Source organism: Anas platyrhynchos, chromosome 13, assembly GCF_047663525.1.
Source record: "Anas platyrhynchos isolate ZD024472 breed Pekin duck chromosome 13, IASCAAS_PekinDuck_T2T, whole genome shotgun sequence".
Classification (NCBI taxonomy): Eukaryota; Metazoa; Chordata; class Aves; order Anseriformes; family Anatidae; genus Anas; species Anas platyrhynchos.
The window spans coordinates 7269795-7295178 of NC_092599.1; the positions used below are offsets into that span (position 1 = coordinate 7269795).

The 25384-nt window shown below is 52.9% G+C and overlaps 1 protein-coding gene and 1 long non-coding RNA gene across 6 annotated transcripts in view; one reads left to right on the top strand and one right to left on the bottom strand.

The window, feature by feature from the left end:
* Nucleotides 1–25384, top strand: part of PRICKLE2 (prickle planar cell polarity protein 2) — a 97245-nt gene that overhangs the window by 69339 nt on the left and 2522 nt on the right. For 4 of the 5 annotated variants that reach the window (XM_027467495.3, XM_027467498.3, XM_021274939.4 and 1 more), the window contains 5 exons: nucleotides 9718–9831; nucleotides 11394–11531; nucleotides 11852–12055; nucleotides 13633–13819; nucleotides 16066–16920. In XM_027467495.3, the coding sequence (XP_027323296.3) occupies nucleotides 9718–9831; nucleotides 11394–11531; nucleotides 11852–12055; nucleotides 13633–13819; nucleotides 16066–16920 (1498 nt within the window). Of the gene's footprint in view, nucleotides 1–9383; nucleotides 9523–9717; nucleotides 9832–11393; nucleotides 11532–11851; nucleotides 12056–13632; nucleotides 13820–16065; nucleotides 16921–25384 lie in introns of those variants that run through there. The other variant, XM_072044146.1, reaches the window with a different exon arrangement.
* Nucleotides 11696–25030, bottom strand: LOC140003544 (uncharacterized). The gene is made up of 2 exons (XR_011812409.1): nucleotides 24522–25030; nucleotides 11696–14387 (listed from the first exon to the last, which is right to left on the bottom strand). It is a non-coding gene; the product is annotated as an uncharacterized lncRNA (long non-coding RNA).

Here is a 25384-nt window from a genome sequence, read left to right on the forward strand (position 1 = left end):
TTACAGTTACTGTCTTTAAATCCCGTGTTTTCCTGAGATTTATTCAAAGGGCTTAGGCATTTCCTGAAATATTTTGGCACCACCCATAGGCTGTAAATATTATCTGTCTGATTAGAGAAAATCCAGTTGTTTAGGTTTCTTTTTTTTTTTTCCCCCTCTTGTCTTTACAAGCCTGGCTTAGTGCTTGCTTTCAGCCCCGCAGCACCATTTGGTGCCAACCAGCCGTGGCAGTCAGGCAGTAGCCTTGTCTCCTGTTCCCTTCCCTGTGGTGGAGGCTCCCTGGGAGCCTCCCAGGAGGTGCCAGGTTGGGTGCATGGCCAGGTTCAAATGATCCTGGAGGAGCTCTGCCTGTCCCTCAGGCTGAGGGGACACGAACCAGGTGCATTTCAGAAGTCTCCTTGCAGGACCATACCCAAGCTGGAGCCTCCTGCTCTCAGCATTGCCCTTGGCCCAGTGGCTTCTGGAGCCCATGGTGTCCTGCGTCACTCTATCTTTGTGTAGAAATACAGCTATTTAGCAACAGGCAACACCTGACCCCGTAGACATGTTATCTGATGATTGCAGCATGCCATGGACAGCAATTGAGACCCATCTCCAGCACAGTGGTGATATATGCCAGTAGATGTGGATGCTTCTTTGATCCCTGAGGTGATATTTAAGAAATTATTTCCCCTCAGGGAGTCCGGGATGCTCAGGAGAAAAAAAGTCCATGAGTTCTCGCAGTAGGTACTGACGTCTGATGCGTTACCCAGGTTAATGTATTTTTAGGTTCTTCCAGCACCTGTTTCTTTCAGAGGTCACTGTGCTCCTCAATACAAACACGAGCTTTCTAACTACGCTTCTCTATCTGTGTTGCTGGGTCTTTCAGCAGATTTACCACTTCAGGCCTCTCTCTAATCACCATGGAGATAGATGAAGAGCAGCCATAAGCAGAGCCTAAGACAGGCACTGAAATCCTTCCAGCATAGCTCATCCACCAGCCCTTTGGGGATCTTGCCTCTAGGGAAACAAAAGGTTTGGCTATGGAAGAGCCACAAAGGGTCAGGCATTGTCCTTGTGTGGAGAGGAGCACAATGAGCTTCTCCTGTAGGTAGTGGTGATGGTGCTGGCATGGCGAGCAGCACCCTGAGCTTCTCCTGTAGATAACAGTGATGCTGGAGGTGCCCCGGGGCGCTGGGGGGGTTGGCCTCCTGCACAGCCCGGCGCAGTGCGGTGAGCAGGAACCTCTGCAGCGACTTGCTGGAGCTGTACAAGGCTGCAGACAGACATGTGGCTTTCTGTTCGATGAGTCAAGCGTGCGTACGTGATGCAAAGCCTCTCGAAGGCTGGTGTCCGAAGCCTGCAGCTGCCATCAAGCAGCTGGTGGTGGGCCCAGCTGCAGGATGGGGACACTGCTCTCAGGCTGGGGTGAAAATGCACATTTGCAGGCAATGAATTTTTCTCTACCTTCCATTGCCTCGCTGTCGTATTTCTCTGACATGAAACAGATGAAATGAAACAACTTTTTCTGCAATATTCTACTTTATTAAAATCTCCACGCAGCATATGAGCTGGGGAGGTAAGTAGTCCCCTGAAAGACTAATGCAGTTTTCTTATTATACTTGGACGACAGCCTTCCTACCTCGCTGTTCTTGGGAGACAGTGTTCAATGTCTCACTCAGCGCAGCAATTTACAGGGTTTCAGTGGGGGAAGTTGGCCAACAAATATGACATCGGTTTTTGGCAGTTTCAGTGGGTCATTTCAGAATTTGGAGAGTCCCTTCTATCTGTAGCTTAAAATATTTATTAGACATAATCAGAAGGGGAATCAACCCAAGCATGCTAGGTCTCACTGGATTCCTGGACAGTAATTTAGGAGTGATCAGCTGGTCCATGGTACGTGCCAGCTGTGTGAAAATCGTGTTGATTACTTAATGCCCATTACTGAACAGAAAAAAAGCATTGGTCAAGTCAGATCCAGCTGTTGCATTGAAGAGCAGAGCTGCAAGTTATGCCTTTTATTATAGCTGATCAGCCTGCAGGACTACAGAGTGCTTTACACAACAGTTATTATATATTTCTAAGAATGTTTGTAACAAAGGTAGTGATATAAAAATGTTAAAATACAACTGCATAAGGTATGGTAAAAATTCATCTGGAAAATGGGCTAAAATTTATGAAACCTATGCTCAGGAAAGAAATTTAAACTGGAAGGAGATTGGAAATGTTATTGTGTTGTGGAGCCCAGAAGAGCTTGGTTTGCTCAGCCTCCCCAGTCGAAAGGCTGCTATCACTCCCTATGTATTACAGGAGGAAGAGCAGTTATTCAAGCTAAAACTTTGGCACACGAACATAGATATAAACTGGCTCTGAATGCATTCAGGCAGGAAATTGGAAGAGGTTTCAAACCATCAGAGGTGTTAGGCTCAGCGGCAACCTGCCAACAGGGAAGGCGGAGGGTAAAAACCCAAGAGTGAGCTCCATAAATTACAATGTGTTCAGAAAATGTGGTTTCTTGCAATAGCAGTTGGCTACCCAGGGTGGCCGGGAGGTTGCTGTGAGCTCTCATCCCACCTGTACCAGGACCCTGATGAAAAATTGTTTCGTGGTAGAGGAGGGAGCTCTCTTCTGGAAGACGCTGATGCAGATGGGAGAAATACGGCTGTACGAAGGGAGAAACAGAAGCTCGGGGTTTGAAGAAATTCTTCTTTTTGCCTGCCTGCAGTTCTCTGGTCAGATAAAGCGTGAAAGTCTTGAAATTGGCAGCCAGCAATAGAAACCCATCCCAGTGACCCCAAGATGGGCCTGGCTGTGAGGCCTGCGAGGGCGGCTGCAGGAGCCGGCGTGTCTGCTGGGGCTGGTGGCCCACGAGCTGGGCCTTCCTCACGCTGACACCCAGTCTGGGGCAGATGCTTGAAAATAAACACTTCTCTAATGTGTTTTTCACATTTTGTAGGCAAGGCATGCGCAACTACATGTGAATGCGCAGCATTGAATTCCTCGGGCCTGTGGTTTGGAGAAATCCAAAGAGGTTATAACGTGCCAACTTGAATTTCTGGATACAAGGGATTTTTGAGGATTTCTGCCTTTATTGTGTCTTCGTAATAGGAGCAGCTGGCTACGGGCACAGATTTCAAATGGAACAAAAGATGTGCCTTGCCTTAGCTGCGGTGTGGCTTCCCATATGGCTCCAACACGCCAACGTTCAAGACCCTTGTATGTGCCATAAGAACTTAATTCCCTCTTGCTGACAGCACGGTTTGTCGAATCAAATTCCTTCAAAGTTAAGAAAATCTCATCTGTGCTAATATTAGCAGCATTATGATTCAGGGGGCCATTTTCTTGTAAGGCAGCCACCGGGAGATAGGATCTCGAGAGCTTCGCAGTGTGGTGTGAGGCTGTAGGTGTCAGGGGAATTTATTCGGGGGCTAATGTACGTGTTGATTCCTGTTCTGGAGCTTTTGCAAGGCCTATAGCACATACCTGAGTTACAAAACCTCCAAGCTCTATGAGTTGCTGTTCAGGTTGCTAGTGAGTAAGCAGCGGAGACAAACCTGTAGTGGATACGCATTTACGCCGTACCTAAAAAATACCAAGTTTTACCACCTCAGTGGTAAAATAAAGACTTTTACCACCTCAGTGGTAAAAGACAGACAGTTATCTGGGCCGTTATCTCTGGGGGACGTGTGCCTCACTTGTGCCGATGTATCATGATCGAGTGCATTTTACCTTCTCGCCCTTTCTTGATCTGGAGCTTTATTCCAGCGTACAATTACAGCTTGTACTTGCTACAGCATTATTCTAGCATGCTATCCCTCAACTTAAAAGAGCATTTTAAGTAGCATACCCAGAAGAATTATCAGCTATAATCAATGCAGCAGATGATCCTTACAGATGCTGGTGCTCCAAGGGACTCTGGTGTGAGAGCGGGGCTGCTGGTCAGCACGTAGCAGCCGAAAGACCACCATCAAAAGCTTTTGAAAGCACTGCTTCTGACTGTTTAATCCAATTTCCATTTTTGCTTAGAAAAAGGAAAATCATGGCATGCGCTTTCACAAGTCTAAAACTTGTGGATGTACGTCCTTGATTCAAATGTTCTTCTTTAATGCCAGCAGGAAGCAATGTCTCTGCAGGATCTTTTATAGAGCAAGAACTGCTCCAAAAGCCTGACAGAAATTGATGTCATTCTCAACAAGAAACCAAGGAACAGCAACACTCAAATGGATCCGCTGCCATTAGCCATGGGAGAGAAGCGCACGGAGAGCTGCAAAGTGTGCCAGAACAAACAGAATTTATGGGAATTGTTTCTCTTTGTTCTCTGCCTTTGTCCCTATGACTCTGGAGTGGGTTTGCAAGAGCAAACCCGTGGCGGCAGGCACAGGGACAGCACGGCGGGATGCTGGGCCGCCTGGCGCTGTGGATGGTCTTTGCTGTCAGCACACAAGCACGATCATGGATTTGGGGAGTGATAAAGATCTTCTCCCACCTGAGGCTTTTGTGTGCTTTTCCCAACACCTCTCTTCATTTGTGGTGCTTATCAGCTGCCAGCACAATTTCCAGTCCTGGAGACACAGGCCTGTACACTCTCCCTGGGGGTTCCTCAGTTAGAAGAAGCAATGGATAGTTTTAAATAATAAGCATACAGAGATTCCTTTTAATGGTTTGCATCCCAACAGCAGTTCCCTGTTTGCAGAGTAGGTTGCTTGTGGGCACAGGAGGATGGAGAGCAGCCTTTCTGCCCCAGTCATCCCATGGGATGTCCGGCTGTCCCAGGACGTGCCCGGCTGCATCCCCACACCAGCCCCAGCTGCCTGCAGTGCTCCCTCTCTGTTTTGTTTCGGAGCACCCGGCCTCACTGCGAGGATTGTTTTGCTCCCAGGAATAAATAAGTGCTTTGTATCCTGACGGCCACAGAAAAAGAGGATGTGCCAGGTTTGGGCCAAGCGGAACCTGTTTCCTAGCTGTACACGTCTGCGATCTGTAGAGCTCTTTTGTGAGGGCTGTTTGCAAGCACTTGCAAAATTTTGCAGATGCTTTCAGAGTTATTTATGTGTGGCTTGTTTGTGTTTCTTTTTTTTTTCACCTTTCTTTTTCTGTGGCAGGCCAGCAGGGATGATAGAAATATCGAAGACATCAGCTTCGTTCCTTTGTAGCTTTCAGGTTCTCAATGTAAAAGATCATTTAATGTCTCGGTGCTGTTAAAAACCCACACTGGGCAGGAGAGGGCGGGCAGGCAGCACAGCCCCGCTCACTCAGGCCAGCACGGGCTTGTTGGAGCCGCCTGCTGCCTTCTCCCCACTTCACTGGAGTTCATCACATCTCCCCCAATCTCCCACCGCCCTGCTGACCCCACTAGGGTCACCCTTTGGAGAAAACATCCAGGCTCTCCGTTGCACTCAGGCTGCTGCATCCTGCCCTCGCAGGGCTGGTTTTGTCAGTGCCAGGTCCCGGCCCCGCTGGCTGTGCCGGAGCTGTTGTAGCTCAGCAACTCAGCACCTCTACGGAGCGTGCCAGGACACCTCGTGCTCCTTTGTGGTCCATCCAGCGGTACAGTCACACCGAACAGCCCTGCTGGGTGGGTGCTCGGGGTAGAGGTGTTGTAAGAGAGGTGTGTTCTTGTTGGTGGCTGTGCTGGTTGCATCCTAAGCGTGCGCTGCCGAGGGGCTGTGCCCAGTGCTGCTTCCCAGCAATTCACAGCATTAAAAAAAAGTGATCCCCTTCCTCCCCCCCTTTTAATTCATTATTAAAAAGATCCTTTGTCAATGGCTTAGATTCACAGGTTGCTTGCAAAGTTTTCCTTCCTGGAGAAGGTGCAGTGGGGTTTGCTCATAAGGTGCTTGGGCGTGTTCTGTCTTTGGCGAGGAGCCTGTGGGACCGCCGGCAGGAGCCGCAGCCATGCCTGTGTTTAGCAGGGCCAGGGTAGGTTTCTAAACTGTAAAAGTTAAACTGGAAACACACCCCAAACCTAGGAAGGCTGCAGAACACAAAGGCATTTGTAAACTAATGTAATTACTTTCCTCAATGCCTTTGAATAAAGTTGGCTCCACTTTAAAGACTTTTCCCTACCCTCGTTTTACGTTATGTTCTTTCCTTTCTCCTGGTTTCTGTCTTGCCCTCCCCTTCTTTTAGCTTGAAGGAGCTGTTAACTTCCAAAATGTGTATCCGCGTTTGTTAGCCATGCCTTCGTTAAAACACAGGGTGCTTAGGTAATTTCTTTCATCTTTAAAGATGAAGATAACACCCTGGGATGGGGAGGGTGGGTGGGAAGGTGAGCGACTGATGTGCCCAGACTCTCACGGCATGGGGCATGTCCCAGTGCTCATGGGACAACCAAGACCTCCCTGCAGCAGGAGGGGGCTCACCCTGCACCCTGCCACCCCATCCTCATGGCATCTGGGGCCCCCGACCCACTCTGAAGTCTTATTTTGACTTGGCCTGATGGTTTCCAGACTCCTCCAGGGTTTCTCCCATCCAGATGTGAGCAGAGGGGCGAGCGAGGAAGCCTAGGAGGAAATCTAGCAGGGCCCCTCACGTGGTTTGTGTGTTTTAATGCTGCTTGTGAGGATAATCGTGGACAAAATAGGCCTGTTGCAAGGGGAAATAGCAGGAAGTTGAGCTGCTGTGCTGTACTGCACAAGTATTTAATAATAAAGCGGTTGGATACCGCACGACTTAAAAGGGTTATGTTATCCATCCTGAGTCATCACCCCGTGCTGTTGTCCTTATCTGGGTGCAGCTCATGTTGCAGAGCCCTCGGGGTCAGTGAAGAGCCGTCCGCTGATTCCTGGGGGGTCTGGATGGGGCCCTCTGCCTGTGGGGGCTCCGAGGGTCTGTGTGTGTGTGCTCTGAACCGGCACCGATGGAGCAGCAGTGACTTTCATGGAAAACACCGACCTTTGGTACAAAAGCAAAGTGCAGACGGAGCAGTTTTAGTTTTCCAGTGAGTTAACATTTTCTGCAGGCCTTTCTCTCTGAAAAGCCAGATTTATCTGAAAATCCCCCTTTTCCTTTATTTTTCCCTATTCTTGAGCATCACAACCGGGCTGTGCCAGCCCAACCACTGGCTGCTCGCTCCAGGACCATGGCAACTTGTGGCCCTGTCCCATGGATCGGGGACATCCCAGGAAGCAATAAATGAGAGGTTTTGTTGGCAGGAGCCTGGATTATTGTCACCCAGCATCTGCACCAGCCACGTGCCCGCAGTCCTGGCCAGCAGCCACAGGGCTTGTTTGCCATCCGTGGCCCCAGGACCAGCAGCCACCTCCTCTGCAGCCCCTCCGTGAGCAGGTCCCGCTGGCTGATGCGGATCCAAAGCAAACTTTTCGGGTTATTCCGGGCAACGCAACGCAGGTTGGAGCCTGCAGTATTTATTTTGTTTTGCTTTTCAAACCAAATCGCCCATCCCTGCCGAGCTATGTTGATGGTGCGATGGGAGCCAGTTCCCGCAGACCTGATGGGATTAAATGGAAAACTTCCCAGCGGAAGCAGGAGAGGAGCTGTGCACATACATAGCGCCGTGCCGGGCTGTGGGGAGGCAGCTCCTGGCCTCTTGGGCTGCCAAGGGTAAAAAAAAAAAAAACAAAAAAACAAAGCACACACATCCCTGCTTTTTTTTGCCTAGGGCGCGCGTCTTACAGCTCGTTACTGTAGGGACCAGAGCAGCCTGATGTCATTTGGCAGCTCTGCAAAAAGAAGTCGTTTCTGGTCCCCGCCAACTTCAGGGACTCAACGGGGGAAAAGAACTTTGTCACGAGGAAAACAAACAAACCCAGCGACCTGAGCAGCCCATCCACCCGCACGTGGAAAGTTTGGCCCAGAAGAAGGCAGCAGGCATTTGGGGCACCCAGGACGGCCCAGTGGGGAAGAGCTGGAGCCTGGCAGCCAGACAAAAGAATGGCAGGGGGGGCATCACCTTCAGATTTTCAGCTGTGAGCTCCACTATGGACAAGGTGCATGAACACAGACAGCCCATTTCACATGGTTATGCCCCAAACAGTGCTCTGCAGTGGATGTATTTGCTCCCTCGTGTAGTGCGCCATAAGAATTTAAGTGTTTTTCATGTGCTTTGATGTCCCTGGATGAAGGATGGTCTATAAATGCAAAGTAAGTGTTCTAATGTACGTAGTTTGTTCCCCTTTTAACATAACAAAATACTTAGCAGCCGTGCTTCTTGCTTTGAGAGTTTCCATAGCTGGTGGCTCTGTTTCTGCTCTGCTTTAGCAAAGCAAATTCAGGGGTTTGCAGAGGCACACGCTCAGTGCATTCCTCAGCTTCAGGACACGAGCATTTCCTTTTGTCAGCACTGCAGAGTTACGGGTGGAAATCTGCTAAAAATCTCCTTTTTCATAAAAATCCAATGAAGGGAAAGTCATATCTTAGTGTTGGTTCAGAGAAGAATCATAAAATGGAGCTGTTGAGAGGAAGAACAATTGCAAACACGACTGCAGCTCTGCCTGCAGGTAGCTCTGAATGAGAACAGAGACAGCTGAATGCGGAGTAATTATTCCAGAATAGTGCTGGGTTTGGACATATAGCCGAGAATAAAAATGAACAAAGCCTGCCAGCCCGTGGGTGAGCTCTCCTGCCAGCCCTGTCCCTCTCGGTGACCGGCTGTAGCTTGTACATCCCGCAGATGCTGTGTGGTTGTGTCAGCAGAGGAACGACCTTCTCTGGGGCAGCCCAGCCCAGGTGGGGGTGCCCAGGTCAAAGCCCAAACCGTGCCGGTAGCACAAAAGCTCACGTGAAGCCACTGCAAAGCGTGTGTCGTTTGGGAAAAAGGGCTGTGAAATCTGCCAGCAGTGCAGATGCTCTGAAATGAATTTCTGCAGTGCTCAAAAGCAGAGGAAACGTATCGGGGGACTCATGCAGTGTGACAAAGGCAGAAAGCTGCAAGTGCTGGGAAAGCAGTTTGCGTCTCTTTAGCTGAGTGCAGATTTAAGGAAGGCATCCGTCCCCCTGCTCCTGCCCGAGCATCCCGAGATGTCTGAGGCTGCACAGACCCCTGATCCCAGCCACGCAGTGAGAGCTTTCCCTTACCTTCACATTCTCCTGGTTCCTCCAAGCCCCTGAACACCACCATGGCTGTTTTGGAGCTGATCCTGATCCCAGGAGCTGCATCCCGGCCCTAGAGTTCACGTCCCAGGTGTGGCAGCCGGAGCAGAGACGCTGGAGTTCAGGGTGTGCTTCCTCTCCGGGCTGCCACCAGGCTCTTCCTGCACCGGGGCACGCCGTGCCCCACCGTGCTGCATTTACAGTAATTGATCTTAATTACGTGCTCCAAGACGAAAGAGAAGAGGAAAAAAAAAAATTTAAAAAAATAAATAAATAAAAGCAAGCCTTCCAACAGATTTTATCTGCTGTTTATTTCCACAAATTGCAGCAGAAAAGGCCCGGAGGGTTTTGATGGAGGTGGAGGCTGAGATAGCCGGCAACACGGAGGCTGCCGGGGCGCAGCCTTTTTAACCTCCCCTGCCGAGGCAGGTGCCGACACATCCCCGCAGCCGGCGAAGCATGCTCACGCTCTGGAGGCTGACGGAGCAAACGGTAACGAGCTGCTGGGGCTGCCGCCCTTCCGAGCCCTCTTTTGAGGAAAAAAAAAAGGCAGGGAAAACGGAGCAGCGTGCGGCTGCCCCGCTTGAGATAACGAGAAATAATCATTGCGCTCGGGGGTGGCTGCTCTGTGCGCGGGGACACGGCTCGGCCAGGAGTGTCACCGCCATCCCCTCTGTTGTTCCCTAGGTGCACCAGTACTACAGCTGCCTCCCAGAAGACAAGGTCCCCTACGTCAACAGCCCGGGGGAAAAATCTCGCATCAAGCAGCTTTTGCACCAGCTACCGCCGCACGACAATGAGGTGAGCAGCCAGGGGGGTGAGCGGCCCCGCGGGGACAGCGGGGTGGCTGGAGGGGACGGGGTGCTCCTCCTGGGGTCCCTCTGGTCAGAGGCTTGGCTGGACTTCTCTGCAGCTCTTTGGGTGCTTTTTGGGGGATTTACTTGGAGTTTGGTGACATTGCTGTTTAAACAGACGCGTTTGCTACCTGGTGGGGTTCCATTGGAGGTTGGGAGTTGTTTGTTTGTAAAGCTTCAGCTTTTATTCTTGAAATGGGCTTTCTTCACATCTTTGACACAAAAGAGCTTTCTCAGCCCGTGGAGGCCAAAGCCATGCTGGAAGCGGCTCCAAGAGCTGTTCGGAGCAGTGAGGCCAGATCCAAAGTTACAGAAGCCCTTCCCAAGCGCTGCTTCCAGCTCATGAGCGCATGCAGCGAGGAGGTGTTTGGCTCTCGAGTGCGAGCAGAGAGCCTGTGAGCCTGGGAAGTCAGGGTTTGAGTCAACACCAGCAGAGCAAACACACCTCAGTGCCTCTCGCAAGAGGCAAGCGAGAAGGCTCTGGTCTCTGACGTGCTCCTCCATCAGCGACATCATTGGCTTCTGCTAGCCCGCAGCATTTCCCTGTGTGAACAACAACAACAAAGAACTTTTTCGTGCTCCTTTTGAAGAATCCGCTCTGGGAAACGCAGGCAGGGAGCTTGTTGCATCTAGGTCAGACGTTAACGAGTTCGCCCATGCGTGGCCGGGTGCCACGGGAGCACGGCGGCGCTGCCGGCGCGGAAGGGAGCTGCAGGCAGCGGGCAGGGGCTTCGCCTGCACCCTCGGGCCCCAACCTGCCCGCCTGCCTTCCCTGGCAGCCGTGGAAGAAACACAGAGCTTGTGCTGCTTCCTTGCACCTTGGCAGGTTTTACATCCAGTTCCCCTTTGTGCTGGGTTTTGTTCCTCTGAAAAGTCGCGGTGTGCTCACGTGAGGGACCCTGCTGGTGTTCTCCTCTGAGATCTGCTCAGCCAAAAGCTAGGTCTGTGGGGTGAAAATACGCAGAGAAGCCTCACAGTTTTATAAGCTTCGGGGAAATTGCAACATTCATTGTTTATATCCTTTTATTTCACTTAGTGCCTTCCAAGGAGGTTTTGCAAGCATGCAAACTTTATCCGATATCAGAATAATGGTAGGAGGTCCCAAACAGCCGGCACTCCATCATTTACACAGGGAACAGGGCCTGTGCTCAAGAAACACCAACAAAACATTTTGAAGCTGCTATAAAGCCTCTGCCTTAAGGTGGCTGGTGGAGGAAGCAGGAAAGCATCAGTCCGATTGCTGGGTCAGGATAGGACTTAAGACTTCCAAGCCTTCCTAGAAACCTAGCAGCTGGAGAGCAACCTCCTGCATGGCAAGGACCAGGTCCATTTGTGCATTTTTGGTTGTTTTTCTTTTGTTTGTCATTGAAGTTGTTTCAGGAAGGGTTTGGATTCCTGCTGAAATCCCACCTCTGGAGGTAGCGCTGTGTTTTCTCGCACTCCTTAGCGAGGCTTGCAGAGCCCATGGGACCGCAGCTCGGAGCACCGAGCGTTGCTTCTGTTTTCTAGGTCCGCTACTGCAATTCGCTGGATGAGGAGGAGAAGAGAGAGCTCAAACTCTTCAGCAATCAGAGGAAGAGGGAAAACTTAGGGAGAGGCAACGTCCGGCCGTTCCCTGTAACCATGACAGGAGCCATCTGCGAGCAGGTGGGTAGCGGCTGACGGAGCGATGTGAGCAGGATGGGTTTCCAGTAACCAAAGCTGGGGTCAGCCAGGTGTGTGCCATGAGCACCCCATGGTTTTGGGGGACCAGAGCAGTCTCTGGCTAATCCCAAAGCTCCTGGCTTCATGTGGGGGGAGCTGCTGGGATCCTGGGGGTGAAAAGGGATGGAGAGACACCAGAAAGGGGGCTCTTTCCCTGAGCAGTGAATTAGCACATTCTGCTGCCACTTTTGGAAAAGCAACTCATTAGGGACGGGCAGCAGCAGGCTCCCCAGCCCCATATCATACCCTGGCTTTCCCAACAGTGCGGCGGGCAGATCAACGGCGGGGACATGGCCGTCTTCGCCTCGCGAGCTGGGCACGGCGTTTGCTGGCACCCTCCCTGCTTCATCTGCAGCGTCTGCAACGAGCTGCTGGTCGACCTGATCTACTTCTACCAGGACGGCAAGATCTACTGCGGCAGGCACCACGCCGAGTGCCTCAAGCCCCGGTGCGCAGCGTGTGACGAGGTGAGAGCCCGCAAGCCCTGTTAAAATCCCAGCTGCCTACCTCTGTACCATGTTTTTTTTCCAAGGTGTGAAGTTTTTTCTTGAGTGATTCTTGAAAGTAAAACAGACCAAAGGGTTCCACACAACCCCAAAATCCCACTACTGCCCACTGAAAGATGCACCCCGGTATGGACACTGCCCACGGGGATGGCCCAAACATTTCTTTTCCCCCTGTGCGTGTGGGGAGCACACACAAAACGCAATGGTTTGGCTTTGCCAAGTGTTCATCCAAGCCTTTCCTGGGGTTTCCAGTTGGCATCCTGGGGTTGCTGTGGGATTTCCAGCTGAAATCTGCCTGGGGCTGTTCTGAGACAGGTCCTCACGCACAGACATCCGGGGAGGGCTTTCCGTGAGCGTTTCCAGTAACAACACACCCACCCATGCTGCGTAATTTTAGCCTGGTTGTGTGTGTGCCATTCCTTCCTTCTCCTCCTTCCCCCCCAGAAGAAGCCCCTGGTAGGATGAGTGTTGTGTTTCTTACAAGTATTGGTGTTTGAGTGCACGCCGAGCTGAAACTGGCTTTCAGAGAGGAGATTAAAGGGATATAGGAAGCTGAACAAATGGAATACAAAACGAATATAGAAAACCGTGCAGAGTTGACTCTGAACGTTTCTCAAGTGTCAATCTCTGTTTAAAAGGCTGGTGAAGGAAATTGTTCTGGCTTTTAAAGTTATGAAAACCATAGTGTGGAAAACCATATGTACTATAAAATAGCAAGTCCCATCTATGCAAGCGTATAATAGTAAAAATCCAAGGCTTCAAATCTAAAGAACATTGACGTATGTATCCAATTAAATTTGTAACGTTACCAGTGAAAAAACAACTCCTAACCATACAACTGGCCCCGTTTCCCCGTGGTTTAGGCTGGGTAATTTTTTTTCATGTACTTTTCATCCTTGCAAATTCTCATACAAGTCCTTCATTCAGCTGCTTCTTTCACACACGCTTCTTCCATTGAAGCATGCGAGAAAGAAGCTCAGAAAGGGGAAAGCTTTCGGCACAAGCAGGTGGCAGCCGTGGTAGGGACAATGGTGAGGAGCCAGGTTGCGACTTCTTCCCTTCCCTCCAGAGACTTGCCACTTCTCATTGTCCTTTTGATCATCCTTTGTATTCAGGCCCCTGTCTGAGAGACGGGTAGATGTGTTTTAATAAGTGGCTGTTCTGTTCTTCAAAAGTCCCCCGGGTCGATAGGTTGTATATAAGTGTGTTTATTACCCCGATCGACCCCTTCTGCTGATGGATGTGCTTACGAGCAGCGCCAGGATGCGTTGCCGTGAGCTGGGTGTTAACGCTTTCTGGTCCGTGCACTGACACCCTCCTGGTGTATTTGCATCATAACAGGAGGCTCCCCTGGGTGCTGCTCCCTAAGAGCCGATGGGTGCGCCTGCCTGCAGCCAGACCCAGATTTTTAGCTGTAAAATTTAGAGGTTGTGTGGGAAAGGGGCACAGCCAAATCACACAGGCAGGAGACACCAAGACTGGGGCCCGCATCCCACGTCCCTCCTCTGACTTAACTCTTCTCCACCTGTCTTTCCCAGATCATTTTTGCCGACGAGTGCACCGAGGCTGAAGGGCGGCACTGGCACATGAAGCACTTCTGCTGCTTCGAGTGCGAGACCGTGCTGGGGGGGCAGAGGTACATCATGAAGGACGGCCGGCCCTACTGCTGCAGCTGCTTCGAGTCCCTCTACGCCGAGTACTGCGACACCTGCGCCCAGCACATCGGTACGTGCGCCTCCCCAGGACACGCTTGCATCCCTCTTTGTGGCAGGAGGGCTGTCAGCAGCCCCAGGAGCTGCTGGAACGAGCGAGAGCTTCCTCTGGCCGAATTTAACGTGTGCATTTTTCTTCTAAAACTCATTTTCCTGTCAGCAGCCTGGCTCTTTGGATTGAAGCTTCCGCCCAGCCGAGCTTGCTGAAGGCTCGCACGAGTTAATGAGCTACTGACGGGAAAGATGGTTGCTCATTAGGCATCATTATTGTTTGTGTTTGCTGTTTTTAATTAACCCACAGATAGATGTTCTCAGATGGAAAGAAGTGATGGATCAGAGTCGACCTGCCTTCCTAGCACAGGGAGATGGGGTGATTTAGGGTGTGTTTTATACTGGGGCTAGCTGTCACCCCGGTACATGGCCACGGGGCAGCAAGCTGGGCTGTCACAGCCTTGCTCTCTGTGCTCACTTTGCCACTTGGCCAAGCATTTGTTTGCAGTTGGAAGCACGGCACAGGGTGGCCTTTGTCTGTCCGTTGAGGTGAGCTCACGTGTCTGCGCAGCGCTCAAATCATTCACGGGCTGCAGGGAGAGAAAAAAACATTTTGCTCTTGTGCGGTGGCCAGATGGCACGGGGGAAGACACAGGGCTTCAACAAAACACTTGGAGGACGTGTTTGCTGCGACCTATAGCACATCCATCCCGAAAGCTCAGCTGCAGAGCAGTGAAGAAGCAGCTGTTACGCCTCTCACGCTCCCTTCCCTCGTGCTTCCCCCATCTGCTGACTGTTTTCCCCTCCATCCCCTTCACCGGCTCCACCGCGGTGCCCTGCATGGACCGAGCCCAGTTAGTTTGCATCCCCTTCCTCGTGGCAGACGTGCTTTCATTCTGCCAGGCCTCGATAAAAGAAAAGAGCCTGTAACAGGTAAACGTGACAGCTGCTACCTGGTGTGGGCACGGGCTGCGGGCTCCCCTTCGCCAGGGCTGGCACGGTGGATCGGCGCTGAGCCCGCTCGCTGCCAGGTTTTCCCTCTGGTTCCCATTTTGCTGCATATCTGCGTGTTTCTAGCAATGAGGGACTGCAGCCATTTTGCTGCGGCTTGCTCTGAGTAGTTTCTAGCTGTTGTGCTTAGCAGCCACATACATTAGAGTTAGGCATGTGCTTGGGAGGACTGGGTTGTTTGGTAGAGCTACTGAGCACGGAAGCTGTGCCCCTGTCTCCGAGGGGTGGCTTTGGATCATTGAGAAAGGAGCTGATGAAATCCCACCCGCTGTCTTTTCTCTCTTCTGGCTACAAGGGCGCTTTATACAAAGGCATTTTGCTCGTTATTGCTGTGCAGTGTGTGCAAGCAGTGGCTGCAGCGTGCATGCAGGCACGAGCTGTGCCCACGTGCAGCGTGGCTCGCTGCTGCCCTGGCCAGCCTGCACCTTGTGCAGCAGTTTCTCAGGTAATGGAGGCTTTTACCCAGAATGGCAGCTTAAACAGGCGAATAAATACTATAACTGAAGCCTCGGGAGCTCTGCTCATGGCTTTGACTGAGCGCTGCATCTATACCAGTAAACGTGCTGCAGCGGCTCTGGCCGGTGCCTGCAGCCAGCCCCGGGGTGTTGCTGGCTGGGGACAGGCTCTCTGTCAGCCCCCAGTGCATTCGTTCCCTTATCCCAAGGGGCTTGGCAGGGGCAAGCCAGGAAATTTGGCTGGGGGAAAGGCAAGGGGACGCGCTCACATCCCCTGGGCAGGCTCTTGCCTTTCCGATCTGGGGAAGGGGCCCCAGCAGCCAGAATAAAGTCAGGCTGGGAAGGCGGTCAGGAGCAGAGCAGCGAGGGGCAGGGATGGGATCTGTTCTGTTAGGCACTTACCGAGGCAGCACAGATCCCTCTTTATGGTTCGGTTGGAGGCTTTTTGTTTTTTTAAATAGGCAGCGTATTATTGCTTTGGCTTCAAGGACTTTATGGAGAGCTCGCATTCCTATGCTTTATGATCGGAAATATCCCCGTTTAATGTGAAATGGCTTGAGGCTCGGCTCCGCTGCCTTTCCCAGCACCGAGTAAGTCCCTAGCAGAGGCCTGCAACCTGCAAAGAATTAGGAACGGGCGTAACTTCACACGCTGCAGAAACCCCTCCAAAGGGTTTGTGAGAGCAAGCACGGGTAGAGGTGCTGCTGGCACAGGAGGGCCACTCGGTTTGCCTGAGTGCCGTGTGAGCACACCCAGCCTTGGGACGGGCACAGGGCTGACTTTTTGTCTGGTTCCCCCCAAGGTATCGACCAGGGCCAGATGACGTACGACGGCCAGCACTGGCACGCCACCGAGACCTGCTTCTGCTGCGCGCAGTGCAAGAAATCCCTCCTGGGCCGGCCCTTCCTGCCCAAGCAGGGGCAGATCTTCTGCTCCAGGGCCTGCAGCGTCGGCGACGACCCCAACGGCTCCGACTCCTCCGACTCGGCCTTCCAGAGCGCCCGGGCCAAGGAGTCCCGCCGCAGCGCCAAGATCGGCAAGAACAAGGGGAAGGCGGAGGAGGGCGCGCTGAGCCAGCTGCAGGTCACCTCCAGCCGCCTCTCCGCCGACGTGGACCCGCTCTCGCTGCAGATGGACTTGCTGAGCCTGGCCAGCCAGACGCCCAGCCTCAACAGGGAGCACGTGTGGCGGAGCAGGGACGAGCTCTACCACTACGGGAGTAAAATGGAGCAGGGGCAGTCCCAAAGCCCGCTGCAGCTTCTCAGCCAATGCAATATCAGGACTTCCTACAACCCCGGCCAGGTCCCGGGCTCTCAGCCAGATCTATGGGGGAAGCACTTCAGCAACCCCAAGAGGAGCTCCTCGCTGGCGATGAAGGGGCACGGCGGCAGCTTCATCCAGGACTGCAGAGAGGACTACTACTCGGGGCGGCTTCGCTCGCAGGAGAGCTACAGCGACATGTCCAACCAGAGCTTCCCCGAGACCAGAGGAAGCCTCAAAGTCCCCAAGTACGAAGAGGAGGAGGAAGGCGGGATGCCGACGCCGCAGTGCCGCACCCGGCATCCCATCAACGCCCTCAAGTTCACGGAGGACCTGACACCCACCGAGCAGACTCCCCGCGGCTCCATGGAGTCCCTGGCGCTTTCAAATGCCACAGGTACGTCACCCCGGGCTCCTGTCCCCCTCTGTGTGATGGGACCCATGTGCTGGGTCACCACGGCGGGTGTCTTCCATATCTCCTTCCCCTAAACCAGACCTGGGGACCTGCAAAGTGCTTGCTCACCCTGTGCTCAGACACATGGGGGTGGGCACAGCCCATCAGCTGGGCTCGTTATAGCTTGTTGTTGTAATTAATGTGGGGTGCAAGTGTTCCCGTCCCTCTCCCGTTGCTCTCAGCCACCAGACGTGCTGGCACTGGTGTGGGTGGCAGCCTGGGGACATCACGGGGGGCCACCGGCCTCCTGCCCGACTCCCAGTGTGCATGGCAGCCCCGTCTCACTTGGTCTGCTTGTTTAGCAAATGCAGCTCTTTATAGCTGGTTGGCCCTTCTGCATAGCTCAAAACAAATGTTTGCAAGCTCTTTAATCCTCCCTTTTGTGCAGAGGGAGGAAAAATCAAGGCCAACTGCTAAAGCAGAGACAGATCCTAGCATTCAGCGCTTTGAGGACTGCTGTCAGCTGCCGTTGTGGGCTAAAAATATTTTTAAATGCTTTGAAACAGGCCCAGTTTTGCAACCCCTTTTGCTTGTTAGGCAGCCATCAAGCTCGCGGCTAGTTAAGACAAATTCCTTCTCATTTCTATGGAGCTCTCTTTCTCCTCTTCCAATGCTGTTGCGACTGCAGGAAAAAGCCAGGCGAGATGCTTTTCCCATCTCGCATGAGTGTCGAGCTCTTTTCTCCCCAGTACATCCCAATCCCAAACCGGACACAGCTGGCGTTTGCTTCGGACTCTCTAAGCAGCAAACTTCTCAGAAAAGAAAATACCAAGCCTGGTTTCCTTGCCAGAGATGCTGGCTTGCTCCTTCTTCACCATTCCCCAGCGTGTTTCCGTTCCAGCCAAGCATTGTTTGGAGCCAGGCTCATCCTGCTCCTGCCCCTACAAAATCGAGTCCTTCCCTCACTGTCCCCCACCCGTGAGCAGCCTGGAGGAGCCTGGTCCTGAGGGGTTCCCCCCCAGGGAGCATCACTAGCCCTGGGGAGCCCGTGCTGGTGAACCTGGGGCCGGTGTTCCCCCAGCTTTGATGGGCAGGTTTGCTTTGGGTACACCCTTGCCCTATTCATAGCTTTCGGTGTGTTTGTTTAGGGAAATTGCCAGCCCCGTGGCAAGATGTGAAATGAGCCAGGATCCCCCTAAACAGCAAACATTAAGAGCATGGGGGGAGAGGAGAGGCTGACGAGCTGGAGAGGGCTTTGCTCAAACAGCCTCAGAAAAAAAAAAAAAAAAGAAAATAAGATGTGAAATGGAGAGGGAGCTGGGAATTGCCCTCCTAAACAAAGCCCCGTATTTCAGAAGTTGCTCCTGTTCCTGAAAACTCATATTGTGTAAACCCTGCCGGTACAAATAGTCTTGAGCAACACCCAGTTCCAGTGAGCAACGTCTGAACACTGAAGCGACTGCTTCCTGCTGTGGAGCCGAAGTGTAGCAAGTTTTCTGAGGTACAAGTCAAGGGGTGAGCAACGTAGCAAATCTTTCATATTAAAGTGAAAACTCGTTCTGTATTTTGTTTGGGAATCCTGGAGGAGAGATCTTCCGGAGGCATCCTCGTCGTGTGGTTGTAGTAGGTTTCTGTGCAGTGCAAACTGCTTCCTTCTCTCCTGCTTTTCGGAGGAGTTGCTCAGCATGATGAGGCTTGTAACGAATGCGAGCGGTACCTCTGAAGAGGGAGGTGATAACGTTTTTATTAATGTGTAAGATCTAGTAATTGTCATTGCTCTGGGACCTGGCTCAGCTCGGGCTCAGGGGCACTGTGCTAATAACCGCAGCTCCCCAGGGCTGTGCTCGCTGGCGGGGAGCATCGGGGACAGAGCCAGAATTATCCCACTTGGTTGGCAGCGTTTTGAGGACAGCCTTGGTGACCTGGCCAAGGTCTGTGGGAGCGTGGGATTTTGAAGCCAGGTGCAAAGCCTAAATTCTGCAAGAGGGCACAGCCACTGCCTTTCCTTGTCCCCTCAGAGCGAGCTCCATGGCAAACACCATACAAAAGCAAACCAGGCTGCGGTGCCGCTTGTTCCACACTATGCTTTTCCCTATGCACATCTTGTAAATTATGTTCAGAAGGCAGGCAGGGGCTGACGGTATCTCCTCGGGTTTGCAGACCCTTGTGAAGCACGCCCCAGCCTCTGCAGGCAGCTTCTCTCCTGCCCAGCTCTGAGCTCCCTTTGAGTTCCTAACTCTGCACATTGCTCCACCTTATAAAATGAAATAATTAGCGCTGAATCCATCTAATATTTTATGGCATGGTTGGAAACGCTCTTTTTTATGGGGAGCAAACAGTCCCTGACCTGCAGAGTGTGTATTAAAAGCTGACTGGTTCCTCCCTGGCAGCAGCTCTTGCTGTGATGTTTCTATTATGACTTAACTAATAATTAGCTGGAGATGTCAGTAGGGGTGGGTAACAAACCGGGTGTCTGATGGTGGTTCCTGTCCTCTGGACAGGAGTGAAATGAAGTCCTGGGGAGCCTCTTACCAACCAGACACCATTTAGTCGCCCTAAAGCAGATCCCGAATGGCTTAGCTGGGATGTGCGGCGCCACGGTCATCCTGTGCTCCCGAGCACTCACCCATGAATTGCTCCATTGTGCTCTGTGGCCACGCTGTGGTGCCTCAGCAGGCTCCCGTTAGGTGCCCGAGTGTCGGAGGTAGCACAGCCCTCCCCGGGCTTTGTTTCTGGGTTGGAGTTAGCCGGCAGCATCTCTGCTGGCCTCTGCTTGTGCTTGTGTAATCCCCGTGAACGCCAACGGGATTTGGACACTGGCAAAGGGGAGAGTTTCCTGCTGCTGGGGCTCATCTCATCCATCCTCCCATGCTGTAGTTTGGAAATCCCTTCTCAGCTCTCAGCCGAAGGCTACAACAGGCTCTGAACGGCCCCTTCTGGGCGGCCGGGTCCTGCCCCAGCCCAGGTGCCAGCAGAGGCAGCGCTGGGGGAGAGGCAGCGAGGGACACGGGGGTTTTCCAGTGAGATTTGGGGCCAGCGCCTGCTCCGGGATGTTCAGCTGAGATCTGAAAGCATTTCTCAGCACATTCTCCAAGTTCATTTTTGCTGTATTTTATATTACCCTTTATATTTTTTTCCCAAAAGTTGCTCAGTCTGCTACAGCACCAACCCCAGTGTTCAAGGTGTGCCCAGAGTTGTGGGGTGCTTGCATCGCCCTCTAAAAAGGTTTTGCAAGTGCTGTGCGTGCCTAGCAGCTGAATCAGAAATCAAGAGCTGATCTCTGCTGATCCCCAGCAGTCATTTCCACACAATGCCACCTGGTCAAATAGCCCCCTTAAGCAAGTACCTGCGGGCTGAATGTTTTTCTGCGGTGACAGCCGAGCTGCGTGCAGAGCACGAGTGCTGCGGCGGGGAGCTGTGCTGAACGGTGACGCTGCTCTGTGCAAAAGGAGAAAGGGATTTGATGTATTTCTTGAGAAAACGTGTTTGGGTGAGGGTAACAGCCGAGCTTCATTTCCTCCCCTCATCTGTCACAGGCATAAATCCAGAAAAAAAAAAAATGTAACTGGTGCTGGTACAGGGTGCAGTGTGACTGCACGTGTATGGCACACATTCCTGGTACCTCCTCTGTTACGAGATGCTCGAAGGCCCCAAACAGCTTGTTAGTTTTTGGTTTTTTTTTTTCTTTCCAGGACTAAACAACAACTGTGATACAGGCAGAAAGTGGGGAGAGAAAATGCCTGCATGTGTGTGTGCCAGCCCTGGTCCCTGCAAGGCTGCGCTGCACTCCCTGCTGGCACAGCCTGTCTCCAACCCCTGTGCAGAGAGGCTGAAAGCAGGGGGAAAAAAAAAAAAAAAAAAAGGTGTTTCCCAGGGCTGGGGGATGTTTTCCCAAAATAATTTCAATGACCCAGCATCTCCTGCACTGAGAGCTTGGGAGCAGCTCCTGCCCATGCTGCTCCTGGCAGCAAATGTCTCGTCCCCCACGCTGTTGGGGATGGTGGAGATGGTCCTTGTGGCGAGCAGGGGCTGGGGGCTGGTCCCCATCCCTGTGCCCCCAGTGCCAGGGGGATATCAGAGCTCCCCCGGTGCATCCCTTGGGTGCTTCTCCCCCTGCTCAGCTGGGGAGGGATGTGCCCAACATGGGAAGATTTCCTTGGGACCGTGATGTGTTTGGCAAGCGCTGTGGTTCCCCCCAAATTGCAGGGCTCCTGGCCTTTCCCTCGCAGCCCTGTTTACTTTGCGTGACTTCCAGTTCTATCAGGGCTCTGCTTTATTTCTGCACCACCCCAAGGCCGGTCAGAAGCGCAGCGAGGCTGAGTTAGAAACAAATCCCCAGGAAGGCTGTTTCTCCTTAAGTCCCTTTTTAGTGCTGGGGGTTGAACTTAAAATAAATCCTGTTGCAGGGGCAGGGAGGACGTGCCTGCCTGCTGTTAGGGGAGAGACAGGGCTGTGATATGGGGGAACGAGGTGTGCCACGCCATCCCCTCCTGCGTGGCCGTGTCCCTGTCACACAGCACCTCTCCTGTCCGGGCGCAGGGTTTTGGTGCAGGCACCTCAATGAGGCTGGGGCGCTGAGGACTGTGATGTGCGGGTAAATGCCTGCACCCTGGTAAATGTACAGGCAAGGAGAGCCCTGTTTGTTTGCAATATCACAAATTTTGCATTCTCCCCACGCAGGGACAGACGATGCTGTCTCTGCACGGGCTGTTGGCTGTGGCCGTGCCGCCCTGCATGAGCCAAGCTTTGCGGGGAGCTCAGCGTAACGTGGCCCGGGAGCTGCCTCCCCTCCTGGGTGCCTCGTTTCCAGCCTCACACCAAGCCTACGTGCTCGCCGTAGCCCCTCCGCTGTCATTTGCTTGGTGTTTTAATAATCCATAATTAATGCAGCCCTGGTTTAGCAAAGCCCATAATGCAGCCAAGGGAGACGTGAGCGTGTTGCGGTGCTTTGTTGTGGCGAGGTTTTGGAGGTGATGCGTACAAGCAACATCAGCTCTTTGGACTTGGTGCTGCTGGTTTGCTTCTTCCATTGTTGTATTTTCCTTGGAAGCACCCGATCGGACAGGGGCAACCTTTGCAGTCGGGGCGGGGATTGTACAGCGTGTTCCGAGCAAACCCTAATGTTAAACAGAAACCCGCTCTGTGTTCCCAGAGCCGTAGCCAGCCCGAGCTTTAAATCGCATGCCCGCAGACGAGCTACAGCTTTCGCTTGTGTTCATCCCAAACGCGTGCGTTTCCATGGCTTCGGCGTGAAATATTGAGCCTGGCAGCCCCACGCAGCGGCGGGCAGCAGCAGGATGAGAGCTTGCTGTGCCCACGGGCGCGAGCTGCAGGGACGGGCACGCCAGCGGCACTGTGCTCACAGCCGGGCACATCGCCTCCTGCCACAGCCCCTGGGCTGGCCGTGGTCGGCATCAGCAAAGCAGGAGCAGCAGCTTTGGGGTGTGATGGGTGGTGGGGAGAAGCCCCTGATGGCATTTGGGATTTCTGCATTATCCCAAAACCTGTGTTGTGCATTTGCTGCACGTACCGCTGGGGACTCGTGCCTTTGCAGAAGGAAAGCCTCGTGGGAGCCGTCTCTGGGTTACTGTGTCACCCCCGGGCTTGCACCCTTGGAAAGGGGCCAGAGGTTTGTACAGAAGCAGCCAGCTCACACCGCGGGCTAGAGCGAGGCTCCCGCACAGCCCCGTGGAACAGATTCTCGGGTTTCCTTATTGGAAAAATACCCGCTGCGTGGCAGGGTCCCCCTCTCGCATTGCCTTTCTTCCAGGTTAGGGCTCGATCGGATTATTAGCTGTGTTCCCAGATGAAACACTTCATTAAGGGGGAGCTGCAGTGGCTGTAAATAAGTGCTGGTAACTCAAGAAGCTCGGGCCTCGATGCAGTGCTGCAGCTAAACAACCGCAGGAGGGGAGGGTCAGGGCAGCACAGGACCACAGCAGCATCCCCGGGGACCTGCAGCCATCAGCACGGGGTGCCAGGACCAGCAGCAGCTGCCTGTGCTCAGCAGCCCTCCAGCATCCTATTTTTGCAGGTTTCTGGCCACTTTTACTGCTGAAATTTTCCTTGCAGGAGCTCAGCAGACCTGGAGAACAACGCGTTCCCCTCCTCTTTGCAAGCGTTTTGTCAGTGTTTGGAGGCTGTTATTCTATTCCCCTTCAGCCTCCTCTTCCCTAGACTAAACAACCCCTGGTCTTTCAAACGCTATTCCTAGCTCACGTTTTCTAGATCAAACATTTTAGAGCATTTGTTATTGCTGTCCCCTGGACTCCCTGCAGTCAGGCTGGAGCACTCCCGGCTCGCTGAGGCTTCACAGCTCCATGGAGGAGGGCAGGATTGTTTCAGAGCATGGACAGACCACGGGCAGGCACCCGTTGTGCTTTGCTTCCAGCCGAGTGGGGAAATATATTATATTTGTGGTGCTTTTTAAGCAAATTTCCTTTAGGCTTGGTAATCTCAAACTCGGAGCTCTTGGGTGCTTTCCCCTTCTGCATGGTGGGGCCACGCTCCCTCCTGGAGCCGGCTCGGCGTTCAGCCTTGGTACAATCAATGTTTTCCCAGTGATTAAAGACCTCATAATGTGTGCGCTTAATTATATTCAGGCCATCCGGATGAACTGCCAAAACCATCCCTTGGGCCTAATAATTGCTGATTAAACCTTATGCTGGGAGCTCGGGGCTGTGCATGTAGCACAAGCCCCTTGTACAAAAGTTTCCCCGAGCGCTGACCAGCACTTTGAAGAGGGGAAGGAAAAGGCTCTGCTCCTGCTGAGGTGCCTGCAAGGGTCTGGAGACCTCCGAAAAGGGGTTGGGGTCTTCCAAAACCTCAACCTGAACATCTCTGAATATTTTTCCTGCGTGCAGGGCTCTGGCCAGTGCCGTGGTGCTTAGTTTGGAAATCCTGCTCAGCTCTCTCCTGTCTCAGGAGCCTCTCCATGCACATTCAGGTTATTTTCACTGGATGCAGACCCAGAGGAGCCGAAAGTGCAGGTGCTGTGGCAGACATGGCAGGGGCTGGCTGTGCACCAGGACAAATCTCCGTCCCAGCAGAGCAGGGTGAGACCGGCCCCTTGCAAACGCTGCTGCCGAAATGGATCTGCTGCCGCTGCCCAAGCATCCTGCGGTGCTCAGGGCTGTATTTCTGCAGAGCACCCGTGTCATTCTTCCTCATTACGGGGCTGCGCTGCTTCTCTTAATGAGGGGCTGCATGAATGTCACCCAGGGCTCATTTTCTTTGGCATCAGCTATTGTCTGACACAGCTGATTAAGGCCAAACTCGGCTGTCGGCAGCTGTGATTCACGCTTGGGTCGGCTCAGCTGGCCACCCCGCTGCTCCTCCAGCCTTTGGAGAGGCTTTTGCTCATGCTGTGAGGGTGCTCGTCCCTCATGGGGGGCTCGCTGGCTCCTCTGCGGTGGCACAGAGGGGACTGGGGCGAAGCGAATAACGCACCAAATGGCATAACCGGGAGCAAAGCGCAGAAGGCAGCTGCTCCAGTGGCACGAGACAGACGGTGCTGCAAAGGCAGCAGCAGGCTGGGAAGCCTCGTGCGGGGCTGCTTCCAAACAGAGGAGGCGGGGGGCAGCTGCAGGGTTGGTTTAACTCACCTGAGATCAGCAAAAAATAAAGGCACGAAGCTGGTGCGCAAAGTGCGTCCTCGAAACAAAACGCAGCTTTGCTTTTCTTAGCTCAGCCTCTCCCTTTTCCCGTGGCATTCAGGCATTGCCTTTGCTTAGCTTTGCTCTGCTGGGATGAAAACTGGAAGCTTCCCAATTAAAAGCAGGAAAGCCAGCAAGCAGAGAGTCTCGCTTCATAAATGGTGCCGGCGGCTGGGACTTGGGGAGCAAAGCCAGGCAGTGCCAGATCCAGGCTGAAACACTGGCAGCCGGTTGTGCTGGAGTGCTGAAGCTCGTGCTGGTGCCCCCAAGGGTAGGATTCAGCTGGGCTGGGCACTTCAGGAAAGCCTTGCCCAACTTTGCAGGATCTGTAGGTCTTTTTAAGGCCAAGTCCTGAAGACGCCGAAGTGGATTGTGAGCAGGGGTAGTGACAGCAGCCCTTCTTCTTGCTCGTTTTTTGGCAGGCAGCGGGTAGAGCTGAGCTCTTGATGAAATGCAAGCAGCTTTTGTTAAGGGAGAAAGAATTTACTCTTGAATTGTGGGCTGGGTTGTTGTTTTTTTTAATTAATTTACCAAGTCGTAAATTCTTGATGATTGCACAAGGGGCGTGCGTCATGTTGAAAATCCTGCTGATGGTGCACAGCGCTCCCCGTTCGGTCCGCACAGGGAGATTGCCAGAGAGTGACGGGGAGAGAAGTGCCAAAGCAAACACTCTGCATTTGATTTGGGATGAAATGTATTTCCTTTGAAACAGCTTGCGAAATGTGTTGTCCTTAGCTTGTAATGCAAGAGCTTACTGCTGCCAGTTGTCAAGCCAACGTGGAGGCAGTCAGAAAAGAGTCAGAAAACACCCA